Source organism: Ranitomeya variabilis, chromosome 6 (genome assembly GCF_051348905.1).
Source record: "Ranitomeya variabilis isolate aRanVar5 chromosome 6, aRanVar5.hap1, whole genome shotgun sequence".
NCBI lineage: Eukaryota > Metazoa > Chordata > Amphibia > Anura > Dendrobatidae > Ranitomeya > Ranitomeya variabilis.
Genome location: NC_135237.1, coordinates 39,470,477 through 39,486,926, shown reverse-complemented (window position 1 = coordinate 39,486,926; position 16,450 = coordinate 39,470,477). Strand labels below are relative to the sequence as shown.

At 42.3% G+C, this 16,450-nt stretch overlaps 1 protein-coding gene across 2 annotated transcripts in view; it reads left to right on the top strand.

Annotated features, from left to right (window-relative positions):
• The window catches only part of CFAP69 (cilia and flagella associated protein 69), a 42,789-nt gene that overhangs the window by 7,777 nt on the left and 18,562 nt on the right, over window positions 1-16,450 (top strand). For both annotated transcript variants that reach the window (XM_077268277.1, XM_077268278.1), the window contains 12 exons: window positions 2,400-2,476; window positions 3,418-3,516; window positions 4,077-4,229; window positions 5,527-5,701; window positions 7,172-7,295; window positions 8,336-8,384; window positions 9,524-9,645; window positions 10,100-10,316; window positions 11,085-11,249; window positions 13,578-13,696; window positions 15,152-15,270; window positions 16,135-16,216. In XM_077268277.1, coding sequence (XP_077124392.1) covers window positions 2,400-2,476; window positions 3,418-3,516; window positions 4,077-4,229; window positions 5,527-5,701; window positions 7,172-7,295; window positions 8,336-8,384; window positions 9,524-9,645; window positions 10,100-10,316; window positions 11,085-11,249; window positions 13,578-13,696; window positions 15,152-15,270; window positions 16,135-16,216 — 1,501 coding nt within the window. The remainder of the gene's footprint in view (window positions 1-2,399; window positions 2,477-3,417; window positions 3,517-4,076; window positions 4,230-5,526; window positions 5,702-7,171; window positions 7,296-8,335; window positions 8,385-9,523; window positions 9,646-10,099; window positions 10,317-11,084; window positions 11,250-13,577; window positions 13,697-15,151; window positions 15,271-16,134; window positions 16,217-16,450) is intronic.

Below are 16,450 nucleotides of genomic sequence, written 5' to 3'. Positions count from 1 at the left end.
GTGGGCACTGGAGCATTCTTTGCTCTGCTACATCTACACATCATTGTGTATTAATTGCTGCACTCAATAAACTAAGTGACTGCTGAGAGTGCTGCACTCAGACGAGGTAGCAAAAACCTGGTGACAAATTCACTTTAAAGCAGATCTGTCACTACATTTCAAAATAAAATCCGCATACATTAACAAATAGATGTATTAGACCCAGTGAGGCTGGTGTACTTACTTTGAAAATTCATGTTAAAAATCCTGTTATTAGGATGAGCATTTTATGAGTCCAGCTAAGGAGAGAGAGAGCTCATGAGTCCAAGTGTATTCAGTCTCTGCCCACTGAGCCCAACTGAAAGCCACAGGTTGTACTGAGCGGTGTGAGATCTCAGCTGCAGCAGGACACTGAGGAGCTGACAATCAGGCTAAGTGTGTGGAGATTCAGAATCAGGGAGGAGGGACACTGAGGAGCTGACAATCAGGCTAGGTATGGAGATTCGGCATCAGGGAGGAGGGACACTGAGGAGCTGACAATCAGGCTGTGTGTGTGGAGATTCAGTGTCAGGGAGGAGGGACTCTGAGGAGCTGACAATCAGGCTAAGTGTGTGGAGATTCGGCATCAGGGAGGAGGGACACTGAGGAGCTGACAATCACACTAAGTGTGTGGAGATTCGGCATCAGAGAGGAGGGACACTGAGGAGCTGACAACCCTGCTAAGTGTGTGGAGATTCAGTATCAGGGAGGAGGGACACTGAGGAGCTGACAATCAGGCTAAGTGTGTGGAGATTCAGTATCAGGGAGGAGGGACACTGAGGAGCTGACAATCAGGCCAGGTATGGAGATTCGGCATCAGGGAGGAGGGACACTGAGGAGCTGACAATCAGGCTAAGTGTGTGGAGATTCGGCATCAGGGAGGAGGGACACTGAGGAGCTGACAATCACACTTAGTGTGTGGAGATTCGGCATCAGAGAGGAGGGACACTGAGGAGCTGACAACCCTGCTAAGTGTGTGGAGATTCAGTATCAGGGAGGAGGGACACTGAGGAGCTGACAATCAGGCTGTGTGTGTGGAGATTCAGTATCAGGGAGGAGGGACACTGAGGAGCTGACAATCAGGCCAGGTATGGAGATTCGGCATCAGGGAGGAGGGACACTGAGGAGCTGACAATCAGGCTGTGTGTGGAGATTCAGTATCAGGGAGGAGGGACACTGAGGAGCTGACAATCAGGCTGTGTGTGGAGATTCAGTATCAGGGAGGAGGGACACTGAGGAGCTGACAATCAGGCTAGGTATGGAGATTCGGCATCAGGGAGGAGGGACACTGAGGAGCTGACAATCAGGCTAAGTGTGTGGAGATTCAGTATCAGGGAGGAGGGACACTGAGGAGCTGACAATCAGGCTAGGTATGGAGATTCGGCATCAGGGAGGAGGGACACTGAGGAGCTGACAATCAGGCTGTGTGTGTGGAGATTCAGTATCAGGGAGGAGAGACACTGAGGAGCTGACAATCAGGCTAAGTGTGTGGAGATTCAGTATCAGGGAGGAGGGACACTGAGGAGCTGACAATCAGGCTGTGTGTGTGGAGATTCAGTATCAGGGAGGAGAGACACTGAGGAGCTGACAATCAGGCTGTGTGTGTGGAGATTCAGTATCAGAGAGGAAGGACACTGAGGAGCTGACAATCAGGCTAAGTGTGTGGAGATTCGGCATCAGGGAGGAGGGACACTGAGGAGCTGACAATCAGGCTAAGTGTGTGGAGATTCAGTATCAGGGAGGAGGGACACTGAGGAGCTGACAATCAGTCTAAGTGTGGAGATTCGGCATCAGGGAGGAGGGACACTGAGGAGCTGACAATCACCCTAAGTGTGTGGAGATTCGGCATCAGAGAGGAGGGACACTGAGGAGCTGACAATCACCCTAAGTGTGTGGAGATTTAGTATCAGGGAGGAGGGACACTGAGGAGCTGACAATCAGGCTAAGTGTGTGGAGATTTGGCATCAGGGAGGAGGGACACTGAAGTGTTGTCAAAAAGTTTAGAAGGGCAGTAGCAGTGAGGAGGGCCACTGAGGAGCTGACAATCAGGCGAGGTGGACAGAGATTCAGCAGCAGGAAGGAGAAATGCTGAGGAGCTGACAATCTGGCCAAGTGAACTAAGATTGAATTGAACTTTGATAAAGGGATTATACAGCCATTCTGACATGAGTTATCATAGTAAGTACACCAGCCTAATCAGGTCTATTTAATAATTTATGCTGTTGTGTATTGTGAAATCTGGTGACAGGTCCATTGGTCTACGAGTATTAACTTAAGATTGTCATTGGATGGAAAGTTTTTGGCAGATTGAGATAACACAACCTCCTGACTTGTCTTGTCATAACCATCTATTATGTCCTCCTCGTCTCTTGTGCCTGTAGCCTTCCTTTCCTGAAAGAGAAGATGTCAGATGAAGTCTTGTACGCACAAACTGTCGCAGAGTCACTATCCCAGCTAGGTGAGTTGTACCATATTGCCACATTAAATTAAAGGGTTTATCTTTTCCATTTGATGTCCTAGCCCAAGGATAGGCCATCGATATTAGATCAAAGGAGGACACATCAGCAGTTTAAAGCGGCAGCGGCGCTCGTGGAAGTGTTTGCAGCCGTTCAGACGTTTCCATTGGATTCTGACCAGTTTGTACTTCCCTGGATCGTACTCTTCGTAGCAGCAGAGCAAGATATTGCAGCATTGTCCCATTTACTTGAATGCAACAACAATGGATATATCATAAAAATAGACCATCAATTTTTAAAAAAAATAATTATTTCCAATCAGGGTAACATCCTAATACAAAGTATTTTAACCCCTTGGTGACAGATGGCATACATGCATGGAGTGAGCCCAGGACCTGAGCTTGTACCATATGTATCATATACCGAGGATGTCAGCAGTGTTGTACAGCTGGCACCGAACAGGATTCTGCGGTGATCAGAGTAAGCTCTGATCACCGCAGTTTAATCCCTCAGAAACCAATTGTGACAGCGGTATTCGACCCCAGGTTTAATTTTTGCACTTTTAAAAGTCCCATCTTTATGTTTCCATGTCCGTGGGTGCGGTGTATGGGAGACATCATAGCAGCTAGTCTTCAACCACCCGCTCAGAGACAACTGAAGATTAGGGAGAATAAACTAGTGAAAAGTGCAGTATACGAGTCACACAATGGCCAGAAATAGCATCATTTCTCATATGACAACTTATTCTGATTAATCAGCAGACATGACAGGTACGGCGTAAATAAAATGCTCCATGATGTTATGAATGGTACAATTTCTCCGGCCTCTTCAGCTCATCCAACACATACGGTTTTGGGTGTGGAAGGGTTAAACAAACATATTATTGTATTAATTTGATAATTAGCTGAACTGCAGGTTTTAATCTCCACTTTCTTTCCTCCAGGTTGTCTGATGCGGGTGCCAAGTTCTCAAGTCAGAATACAGATTTGCAATTCAGTTGCCAATTTTTACAGCCCACAGTCTACTAAGCTGCCAACGGATGGTAAATTATTTGACGTTTGCTAATTAATATTTGTATTAACATAAACCCGAAAAAGTGAGTTTTTCTTGAATGAAGTGTAGTTTGTTCATGGCTTATCTTTCTAGGATAACTATTTGATGACCCTCCACTATATGCCCCTTACGATATGGCCTGTTAGCCAAAAAGGAGAGTGAGGGATTTTGTATACCCATCTTCATTGTTTTTTATCCACAAAGTGTGGATCCAATTCCATAAAATCTCATCCACAATGCTGCTGCTGTAATATACAGCAGATTTACAAACCAGGCCAGAGTTTCCCCTACCTGCCGGCATCCCCTGCCATGCTTTTGATAAATGGCTTCTTTGCAACATCATGGTTATGGCGAGACGCACACGTGACATCAAGTCTACTAATTAGAAGAGGTACCGGGAATGCTGGCATGTACGATGAGGTTTGCAGGACTCTGGTCCAGGTTTCATCGACTACCAAGGAGCTAGTAAATCATTTTACTCACCAATTGGTAAAATGGCCAATTAATAAAATATATTACGTTATATACATATGTTAAATTTCTTGACAGGCTTTCAACCAACGAGTGTCACCTACAAGTTACAGATGGCTGAAGTGGGAGGATTGGCGGAAACCCTCGTTTTGTCTTTGGCAATAGTGGAGAACAACTTACAAGAGAAGTTAGCGCTTCTGAAAGTACTACAGCTCTTATCAAGCACCACCGGTACATATACTGCACCTATACACCGTCTGTTTTGTTAAATAGGTTATATTTGATTTTAAAGGGGGTCTTCTAATAGGACACTAACCTCTTGAAGACATTTGGCATACCTATACGTCATGGTCAGATAAAGGTTCCCAACTGATGACGTATAGGTACGTCATGGCGATCGTGTGCGACACAGGAGCTGTGGCCGTGCGATCACTCCGAGAGCTCTGCTTACATGATAGACGAGACCCGGCTCACTCAGCCAGGAGTGGTACCTGCACCGCCACCAGCTGTTTAACCTCCTAAATGCCGCATTCGATATCGATCATACCATCTAGGAGGTTTGGAGAGGAAGTGGGCGCCCCCACAATGTAATTGCCCGAACTGTGGACGCTGTCTTAGCTATAGTGAAATGGCGCCCCTTCACTTCCGAGTCCTGCCATGCACCCAAACAGTAGTTTTCCACCATGTATAGAGTATCGGTGTACTCAGGAGAAATTGCACAACATATTGCGCTGTCCATTTTCTCCTGTTACCCTTGTGTAAATGCTAAACTTGAGGCTACAGCAACATTTTTCTGGGAAAAAAGTTAAATTTAATTTTTTTCCTTCCACATTGCTTTAATTGCTGTGAAGCACCCCAAAAGTTAATAAACTTCCTTGAATGTGGTTTTGAGCACTTTGAGGGGTGCAGTTTTTAGAATAGTGTCACTTTTGAGTATTTTCTATCACATAGCCCCTCAAAGTCACTTCAAAAGTAATGTGGTCCCTAAAAAAAAATGGTTTTGTAATTTTTGTTGGAAAAATGAGAAGTTGCTGATGAACTTTTAATCCTTCTAACAGAGTAAAATTATATTTAAAAAATGACGCTGATGTAAACTAGACATGTAGTAAATGTTATTTATTAACTATTTTGTGTGATATAACTATCTGATTTAGGGGCATAAAATTAAAAGTTTGAAAATTGCAAAATTTTCAACATTTTTGCCCAAATTTTGATATTTTCACAAATAAACAAAACAAAAAAAATCTACCTAAATTTACCAGTAACATAAAGTGAAATATGTCACGAAAAAGAGTTCCAGAGTTATTGCCACATAAGGTGACACTGTTCAGAATTGTAAAATTTGGCCTGGTCAGGATGGTGAAAATTGGCTCGGGGGTGAAGGGGGTTAACATTGGTGGGCGATCCTTTGTTTGATTGGTCGGGTCACACAGGATTCATTTAATATGTGTGGGAGAGTTAAAGGCACTTTCACTCTGGCCAATTCAGAAGTATTAATACAATTGTTTTTGATATTCCTAATATTCAGAGAACTGTAAGCTGATGGCCCGAGCTCATGCCGCCCGCAGAATATGCTCCCGGCTCAATGACGCAGATCCCTCGGGACAACTTCTTTTCCGTTCCTCTGAGATCTTATGGAACCTACTGGAAATTGGGCCAAAGGAAGAAGTCATTAATCAGCTCAGCAACATCGAATGCATCTAGTAAGTGCTGTTTATATCCTAAATTCAAAAGTTTTAAGACTTTGAGCTAGTCTTACCCGAAATGTGGAGTTTAGTTATTGTACCTTGGTATCGTCCATATCTAACTAGTGCCATGTCCAGAACATTTAAGGGGTAGTCCGATCTTATAATATCTTGCTATATTCTTGGGGTATATGCAATCGCATTATAATTTTTGGGGATGACAACATCCTGACAGTAGAGGGATTGGGGTCTCTACTTTCCTCCTACACAGCAGATGTTCTTTTCTATCCACGATATGGGGAACTGCAAGTGAGTAGGGAAGTGGTGTAGTGCCCTCTATAGGAGGGGTGAGAAAGTTCGCAGTGCAGGAGAAAAGCAAAATTGACCTTGTCTTGGCGGGTATCATTCACAAAGTTATCCTAGTGATCTAAGGAATACACCTTTAAAGAGGAGCTGTCAGCAGGTCAAAAGTGGTCTGTTTGTGCTTATATTTTACTCTCGACACTTCACTAAGTTTTCCATTGTTTGTATTTTATTTATTTTTTTTAAATCAGCCATATGGTTCCAGAGATATGGGCCTTTTAATTTACTGCTAATTTTTATGCACTTTACAAGGAGGCGATGCTCAGCGATTAATTATAATGTGGAAACATTTAGATCGGAGGCATTGCACTTTTTTTCAGCAGTTTACTCAATTTTATTTTATGTCACTTTTATTCCTGCTATTGACTTTACTTGTTTAAAATATGCTGCTGCATTTTATCTTTGCCATGTTCACCTAGGCAAACTGTCACTCCAGCACTTACTTGTTTAGTGATCATTTGTGCTCATTTTGCACTCTATCTGGTAACCTTTCCTCCGTAATTTGTTGTCTAGCAGTTCCCTTTTAATAATTTCTACTATATGAGATTTGTTTAATAAAGATTTTAATTCTTTTGGAGTTTACTCCATGGTGGTGGTTCATTCCCCTCCGATCTAAGTGTTTTCTGTATGCATGAGTTTTTTAACCTAACTTTTTTTACCCTTGGGATTTTTTAGCATTAAAAACTAATTATGCAGAGCAGCCCGAAGACACGACCCAGAGGAACCTGTGAGCCACGCACCCCTCATAAAGAACAGAAAAACTAGCAAATAAAAAGGCCCATATTTCTAGAACCGTATGGCGGATTTAAAAAAAACAAACATATTACTTAGGGGGACAGCGGGAATAAAATAAGAACAAGAACTGCCCACTTTTGACATAGTGACAGGATGCCTTTAACCATTTTAAAAATGGTGCTAGTTTAATAAAGAAATTATCGAAATGCAATGACTGAACTCCAGATTATTTCTAAGAGCTGCAGCTCCAAATTATCACTGCGGCTCCTCATTCTGAGGATGAGCCCCCCAGGGGATCCAGCAGTCAGAATCCCACCAACCAGGTAACCTCTACTCCCAACCAATACCTCTAGAATGATCTGATCACCATGTATCTGAACCTTCTTCTAGTGCACTGAAAGATTCTTTTGTACGCCTACTCACAAATGGCTGCAGACATCATGACCGACAGCTAAGAAATGATCTTCTGGTAATCGCCACACTGATCGCAGAGAACAGTCGCCCGCCGATGATCGTAAGTAGAAGCTGCTGGGGAGGCTGTTGGTCAATACTTTCCTAATTTCTCCAGAATATGCCCGAAAGAAAATACTGTTAATTTGATCCTGTCATATGAAAAAACGCTATTAACCTGCAGATATGGGGTAAATCCACAGGTTAATAGCATTCTGAAGGTGCACACTGAAAGCCCCGCTGCCAGGAGGAGATAAACTTTATTCCTCCCGACAGCCGCCGGCTTTCAGTCATAGAGGTGTGTCTTTAGTCACCGCTCAGTATATAATGAGCGGCGGCTGTAACCATGCCCCTGGCACTGACTGACAGCTGGCTCTCTACTGATGCACTACTTATCCAACTGTCAGTCAGTGTCAGAGTGTGGTTACAGCCGCCGCTTACTGTGCACTGACCGGTGACTGAAGCTGCATCGGCAAATCCTCTATGACTGAAAGCCGGCAGCTAAGTTCATCTTGGACTGCAGGAAAGGAGATATTATCAGGTTGCTGGAAGCTACTAGAAGCCAGGAGATGACTATGCCCTCTGATATGCAACATGACATCCCAGAAGGGAGGGGAGCAGCTCCAGCATCACACTGAACTGCAGGTACAGTGAGGATGGGAAGCAACACTATTAATGCTATCTTTATTGTTTCTGAAGACACAGCCATTAGGATAATTTTTTATCTCCCCGGAGTACCCCTTTAATTTGATAATAATATACATAAATTTACATAGTAATTAAAGTTAGTGTGGATCGATTTGCACGACCCTGACCATCTGATATAACAGTGGCCTGTGACTGCTGATCTGGAGCTGGAAATCTACCTCCTACCTGATGTCATCCATGGCTCATTTTTTGATTTGTTGGCCTGGCACAATGTCACAAATACATCACAGGCCGGCTAATCAAAAGAGGAGCCATGGATGCATATAGGGAAGAAGCAATTCTCCTGCCCCCTTCCAGCAGCCACAGACCACTGTCGTGGCCGACGGTCTAGGTCAATTCGCTCTAACGCTAATAATTATATGTCTTTTTATTGTGGGTTTTTTTGTATTTTTTTAGGAAAGTGGATTTGCGAAGCAGCTGATATTATTTGCAACATTCTCAGAAGGTGGATAGATTAATAATTATAGTCTTTCTTTATAAGGGAAATGTATTATCAGAAAATGAACTATTAAACTATTATTTAACTGAAGTTTTTATGGTATATATTTATATATATTTATTTTTTTACAAATTTTTGCTGTATTTATTTTTTTTTTACATTTTCAAATTATAACTGTTAAAAAATCCCAGAATCTTACAATTTTAATTTTAGATTCTAAGGATAATATTAGAATGATATTCCCTGTTCTGTCACTTCTTGGCAAGCATTTCATTATCATCACAAGCAGAATTACTACAAAAGGTTTCATCCCTTATATAGATAAATAAGATCCAACATTTACAATAGGTGATGGTCACAGCTCACCTCCTCACTCTCCCTGCACAGTGAACTCTGCACAGGTGAAAGAGCTTGCCCACAACACCTTTCCATAGAAGTCAATGAGCCAGATCCTGTCTATTGTGGTCTATGTGTACACTGTGTGGCCAATGTGTACACTTTTATCTAGCTGAATGTTAAATGATACCTCTAATATAAAGTGAGTGTCCAATGTAGACGCCCCTTTTAAAGGGTTATTCCCATCTTTATAAATGGGTATCATCGGATAGTGCTTGTAAATACAATCAATTTTGCAATTTGCTGCTTACAAAAAATTTCAGGCATTCTTTTCTTTTGTTTACAGCTCATTGCCTAGGAGACCGACCATCACTGCCAGACAACAGAACATGCGCAGTGCTTCCAAACTCTTTTCTCTTATGCTTGTAAGCGCTGTTTGGAAGCTGGCTGAAGCATACTGTTCCCTCCAACTTCAGCGCAGTAGTTACAAGCCAGACAGCAGCGGTGGTCAGTAACCTAGGCAACGGGCTATAAACAAACGAATAGTGTTAAAATCTCATGAACGGTTGCAAATTTTAAAAAGCAGTAAATTACAAAAGTGGTTGTTTTTGCAAGCATTATCCTACAATATCACTCTATGAAGATGGGAATAACCCTTTAAGAAAGTACAAACGCAAATGTCAGATCAGCCCAGTATGTGAACTTTCCAAATCTCCACACAGTTACATAGAACTTTCTGATATTTGACATTATTCTATTTCTTCTCCTGGGGACAATGGTCACTTACATTTCAATTTTTCTTTCTCCAGTTAAAAGCCATAACCCCTTAGTGAAAAGTCTAAAACTTTTACACAACCATGAAGACTTCGAGATGAAGAAACTGCTTTTCAACATGTTGGTGGTGTTATCGAAGGATCTGTCAACAGTTCAGGTAAAGAATGCCTATAACAGTAAATCAGGCCAATAGATTGCCCGCATACGTTCTTTCAGATATTATTTACAGGGGACCTGTCACTTGCCATAAACATGGTGTAAATGCCGCTGTTCTCCTGAATCCGGCGTTGTTTTTCTTTTGCTCCTGCGCCTCTCCGATCCTGAAATACGGTCCTATCTTCCTGGTTATGTTATCTAAGTGGGCGTGGTCCTCAGCTTTTCTCAGTGGGCGTCTTCATGATGACCACACCCACTTGGCTAACAAGACTTGATTTATATACAGGGAAGAAGGGGCCATATCTCAGCAACAGAGAGGAGCATGAACAAAATAAAAACATCGCCGGATTCAGGAGAACAGCGGCATTTACATTAGATAATAAATATATATATTTATGGCAAGTGACTGTTTTTAATTCACTAATCTGAATATTATTTTTATGTATCTTGTATAGCTGCTCTGTGATGGAAAAGTGGTCTTAGCCCTTTTTAACTATGTCAAAGCAAACGAAAAGCATGGAGTCCACGACTGGCCGGCTGCCCGTTATGAAGACTTACAGCTGCACGCCATCGCTACCTTGTGCTCTATGGCGCCTCTGCTGGTGGAGGACTATATCACCTGTCAGGGAAACACACGTATTCTTCTCTTCCTGGAGTGGTGCTGCACCCTAGGTCAGTCTGTTTTTTATGTCTTCAGGACTTTTTACTATACTTTTCCTTGCAGGATATTTCAGATTTATCATTGCTCGATGCAATTCGGTCTCATTGTCATTGCAGATTTTACCATTTGTAATGCATAGGGTGAAATCCTACACAAAATCATCATGTACCCCATGCGGACTTGGGTGCAGATATGCTGCAGAATACAGCATCAGCTAAGTAGTGAGATTTTATCACATCTCATCTACACGTTGCAGAAAAGTTACGTGCGTTAAATCTACAGAATGTACATTTTTTATTCAGCATTCACAATGCAAAGGATGTGTAGTAAGTGGGTTTTTATATGGATTTTTTAGTGGAATCCGCTTACAAATTCATGTAAAAAATTGTGTGAATACACCATTAGTATACCAACATTGCAATGATTAAGCACATGCGTCCGGAACACGTTTGCCCGACATTCTCATTTTTTTAACTGTGGTGGTGGGTTTTGGTTGTACTTGACATTTGTATATTTTTCTAATAAATCATTGCATCTTACCAGAATCTCCTGCTGTTGGAATTTCTTGTCTTCTCTGTATTAAAGGTTTACTTACACTTTAAGTATATTTAACAGTCATATAAAAAAAAAGATGCAAATCCCGCGAGTGTCTCAGACTGCTCACAGGGGGTTTCTGACAATACCACGCCATGTAGAATAATTGCAATGGTGTGATTCATTACAGATCTCTCCTAGTCATTACCTTGCAATTAAATATGCAACAAACCCTTCCTTTTCAGATGCCTTCTTTGGTCAGGGCAACAGCTTCCATGGCACCGGTGGCCGGGGGAACAAACATGCCCAGATGCGTTACAGCCTGAGACTCCTCCGGTCCGTGGTATCCGTAGGGGATGAGACTGTGAACCAAGACCTCTGTGATCAGGGAGCAATTAGTCAACTTCTAGGTAACGAGGCTACACTTCTTTATCCACTGCTGCTTATATTTATGTGTTCTGCTCCATATTTATGAAGCAATCAGGAAAAAATTATTATCAAAACGCTCCAGTGACTTAATAGCTATGGTGGTGGCAGTCATACTGTGCTTGCAAAAGAAGATATCTACCCAAAAAATGTCCAAAAAATTGTAAATCAAACGTTCAAGTAGCACTCAACGTCCTCTACTTGGTCTCTACTTCTACAATAGAGAGATTGGATTTCCTCTGTTTTGTCATGAAGGCCATTTTTGCAAAAGTGACAACAAGCAGTGCAAATACGGTATATTGATTGATACCTTTTTAATTGGTTCCCCAGTAATTTGCCACTTTGTTATTGCTAGTCAGGGACAAAACTACTTTTTTGAGCTCCGGATCTGGAGCTCAAAAGGTCTCTTTTGCCCATATGAGAAGACCACTACTATTAAATACCTGTGATAGTTGGGGTGCTCTTGGAGAGTTTTCATTGGGGCCCAAGTGCTTCAATTAATGTTCTTTCTTTTGCAAAAATGGCAACTGCGGCAAAAACAGAAAATTGTCAATATTCATGTTAGTAAATCAAACACATTTTTCAGACTTTAGCAGCTGCATTGACTCTTTACTTACTACTATTCGTTTTACACATCTACACTTTTGTCAAAAATCCTTAAAGCTTTGGCCGCGACAGTTCTCAAGCGACCACAGTTTGCTCGATGCTACATCGCGGCACTGTAGACATGAATGGGAACATGTTGCAACCCCTACACTATCGCGGGGGTAACAAGCTGCAACCCCTACACTATCGCGGGCGTAACAAGCTGCAACCCCTACACTATCGCGGGCGTAACAAGCTACAACCCCTACACTATCGCGGGCGTAACAAGCTGCAACCCCTACACTATCGCGGGCGTAACAAGCTGCAACCCCTACACTATCGCGGGCGTAACAAGCTACAACCCCTACACTATCGCGGGCGTAACAAGCTGCAACCCCTACACTATCGCGGGCGTAACAAGCTACAACCCCTACATTATCGCGGGGGTAACAAGCTGCAACCCCTACACTATCGCGGGGGTAACAAGCTGCAACCCCTACACTATCGCGGGCGTAACAAGCAAGTTGCAAAAAGTCTGACTCGGATTGAAATATTTGTGATTGACTTCTTTCTCATGGTAGCGTTGGTATCGCAATGCAGCCCCATTCACTTCCATAGTTCCGCTATTTAGCAGCGGCACCAATCAAATTCGGAAGAGCAGCAGCTATTGCGGCCAAAGTCGCCACGTAGCCCTAACCTAAAGGTAACCTGTCAGCAGTTTTCACCCTGCAAACCTGCTCAAAGGGGTAGATAGGAGACGAGAAGCCATGGCTAAATATGTCTTTGGATAGCCCTTATACATTAGATAGCTGTCAGCTGAATGCTCTTCGGCCAGCAGCAATCTCTCCTGACGCTTCTACTTTGTTCTGCAAAAAACTGATCTATGGGGGTCATTGGCAACATTGGACCTGCACCGATCTGATTTGAATGACCTATCTCTAAGGCTTCTAGTCCAGGGCAACCCCTTTAATATAATGTGTATTTGGGCTTAAAGTCGTGTGACTCTTGAAATAAAAGTTTTATTCAGCCTCTTCTGCAGGTGCAATGGAGGTGGTCCCTGACGTGCTCGCTGATCTCTGTAGTGAGTGCTTCTCCACCCTTCCTTTCTGCTCTGGATTGATGGCTTTAAATACAAAGGGACATGGAGTAAAAGTCCAAATATTTTCGTGCAAACATGTATTTACTTTATTAAATATAAAGGCGCATAGATAAAAAAATGATTGATGGCTGTAGCAGGCTCCTGATTGGACTTAATCAATCAAAAATAGAGGGGGGGAGTTGAAGAGCACTAACTACAGACCGGAGGGTTCTTTAGTGTTAGGGAATTCCCCCGGTGCAACTGCTGGAGCAGCGGAATAAAATGTCATTTTACAAATCATGCTGCAAATAAAAGTCTACACTCAGGTGTTACAGGGTCAAACTGCTGACATGTCCTCTGTATACTCTGTTTTTATGAAATCGCACCGTCACATAGCATGTGGATAAGTGTAACTTATTATAGTCGCACATAGAAGGAGCTTCTGTATATTTTTCATCCCACCATAAAATTGTCGCGATTTTTGTAAAAACTTTGGCAAAATGTTGAAGTTTACAATAACCACAGCAAAAAAAAACAGCACAAGACTGCCAGTTATACCGTGCCATTCCGCATCGCTATGCGGTTAGATTTCTGGACTAAAGCAATATTGGATCAATTCCTCGATGCTGATGAGGTTGTGTATATTCAGGAATCTTGAAGAAAACGATCTCCAGCGCTGAAGCTGATAATGACGCCGTCCTGCTGGAAATCCAGTGTGATCTGCTCTTCATTCTCTCAGCGATTTGTGACACCGATCTGCACCGCAAGGTTCGTGATGTTCGGATGATTAGATCATGCGAGGTAGGTCGCCATTACTGCTCCAGTACTGGCATTCCTCCTGGAGAACGGCAATAAAAGCAAAGACCACAAAGAGACGGTAAATCCCAGAGATCTGCCGTCACTTTGCAAGATGTAAGTTCTGGAATCTCCCCTATAAATTGGAGATCACACGCGAGAAATCCAAATAAGTGTTTGCAGTGATGTTAACCCGTTCACAACCATATAATGTAAATATACGTCATACCATACACAGGCAGGTACCAACTATTTTTTTTTCTTTTTTTGGGCACCTGCCTGTTAGCTCCAATCGCTGCAGTTTAATCCCTTAGATGCCGCAGTCAGACAGGAGTCAGCCCCTCTGACACGCCATTCGCTTTCCCCTCTAAGGCCACGTTCACACATTCAGTATTTGGTCAGTATTTCACATCCGTATTTGTAAGCCAGAATCAGGAGAGGGTGAAAAATACAGAAGTGGTGACAGGTTTCTATTATACTTTTATATGGTAAGTCCCCTAAAACAAGTGTAAAAAAAAAATATATATATATAATAGTCTAAATCATCCGCCCTTTTCCCACTTGTTAACAAAAAAAATAGTAAAAAAATAAATAAACGTAATGGGTATAATCACAAGTGTAAATGTCTGAACTAGTAAAACATTACATTACTTTTCCTGCACAGTGTTCGTAGTGGAAAAAAAAGTGCCAGAGTTGCTGTTTTCTTGGTCACTTTGCCCTCTTTAAAAAATGTGATAAAAACTGATCAAAAAGACAGAAAATATTACCTCTAAAAACCACAGCGCACTTCGCCTTAACACAGCTCCATTCACAGAAAAAAAAAAGAAGCTGTGTGTGGGTCCCCAAATATGATGACACAAACCACATTTACATTTCTGTAACTTTTTAATTTTTTAAAAGTAGTAAGAAATAAAAAAAACAAATTCAAACCTTTATAAATTTGCTATTTCTATTTTCTATAATTGTACTGAACAGTATAAGGGTACATTCACATGCTTCAGTTTATTTTCTGTACCAAAAAAACAGTCTGGAAAATCACTGTGTAAAATATACACATTTTTGGTGGTTTTTTTCACGTGCGTTTTTGCTGAATTTTTTCCCCATTCATTTGAATGACTGAAAAACGCTGGAAGAATTGACCTGCTGGATAATAAAAATGTAGCAAAAAATAAATAAATAAATGCTGCAAAAATGCAGAATGTGAACGTGCCCTAATTGTTTTGCCCTCATGTGGATAACAAATTAAAATATGTTGAAAGTCCTGAAACGAGAGGATGAAAAAAATGCAAGCGAAATAAATAATGATTTGCCTGTGATGGGTCAGGATTGTTAGATTTGCCATGATTGGCGCTACGTGTCCCACCTTGTAGGATGAAGCATCTGACCATTGATGAAGTGTTTTTCTTTTGGATTCTTTTGTGCCCACAGGAATTGTTTGGACCAGAGGGGGTGGACCTGGTCCTGCAACTTCTCAAAATGGACCCCACGAGGTTTTACAGTGGGATGGGTCACAACAAGCTGATTTTTTGTACTCTGGATTGTGTCTGGTAAGTGCATTGTGAACCTACGGGACGACGCAGCATGGATCAGGGGCACATACATTGGCCTCCTCTGTGCCTCCTTGTTACTCACTGTCCTCTTACGTTCTCCATATTGTCGTTTATTATGGCAGCCAAGGTTGTAGTTGAAAATACAGTATCTAGCAGGGGCCCCTGATGGCTGGGTCATAGCTGTCTGCTCAGTCGGTGCCATCAGCATCCACAGGGGTATTGTCACTTGATACAGGGGGCACTCAGGGCTATTATTACTTTATAAGGGGGCACATAAATTATCTATAAGTGGGCACTCCGACGTTTATTACTTTAAAAAGGCCATTATTATTTTGTAAGGGGCCACTCAGGGACCTATTACTTTATAATGGGGCACTTATATCCTATACAGAGGGGCACACAGGGGGTTCCTAACATTTCTTTGCATAGAATGTGGCTCACAAGCTGATTGTGACTTTAATAAGAAAGGTCGGGACCCCGCTCACACTGACGGGCCCTTACATGTAAACTATACAGGGTACCATTGCTTATGTGTTCACTTATGGAAACCCATCGGCACCCCTCAATCATGTCGGAAGGGGTCTGAATGAAGGCTCCACCATGTTTGCAGTCCTTGGTTGCTGCTCTTACATATTGGCCATGGTGTTCCTTGGTTGGCTGCAGCGATCGGAGCCAGCTCCAGTCGCTGCTGATAGAGGCCGGTGTTGGCGGTATAATACAGCCGGCGCCTGCCCTATGTGGCGTGGGCTCGGGAGCATACACCCGTACCCGCCCCTGCTGCCTGTCCCCTAAATACTTGAAACACCAGTTTTGAGCTGAAACTTCTGACATTTATATACTGTTTGCATTTTTTTCTTTAAGGTCCTGTATTATCGGATGCTTTACCTCCGAAGACTACTTTCTTGAGAAGGAGGGAATGTTCATTATTCTAGATTTGTTAGCAGTGAGTATATGACACTTTAGTAGAATCTTTTTTAGAATTTCTCCACTCTACTAACTGAGCAGAACCAGAATAAACCTTCAGGTCCTTCATAGTTTATAACTAATCGAGGACTTTCTGTACGTTTTTTTTCTTGGGTCGTTAAATTCAACACTTTGCAACAAATTAGTTTATCTTTTGCTATCCTAATTCTAAACGCACCAGGATAGGTTAGAAGGCAGTACAGGTCACAGTGAC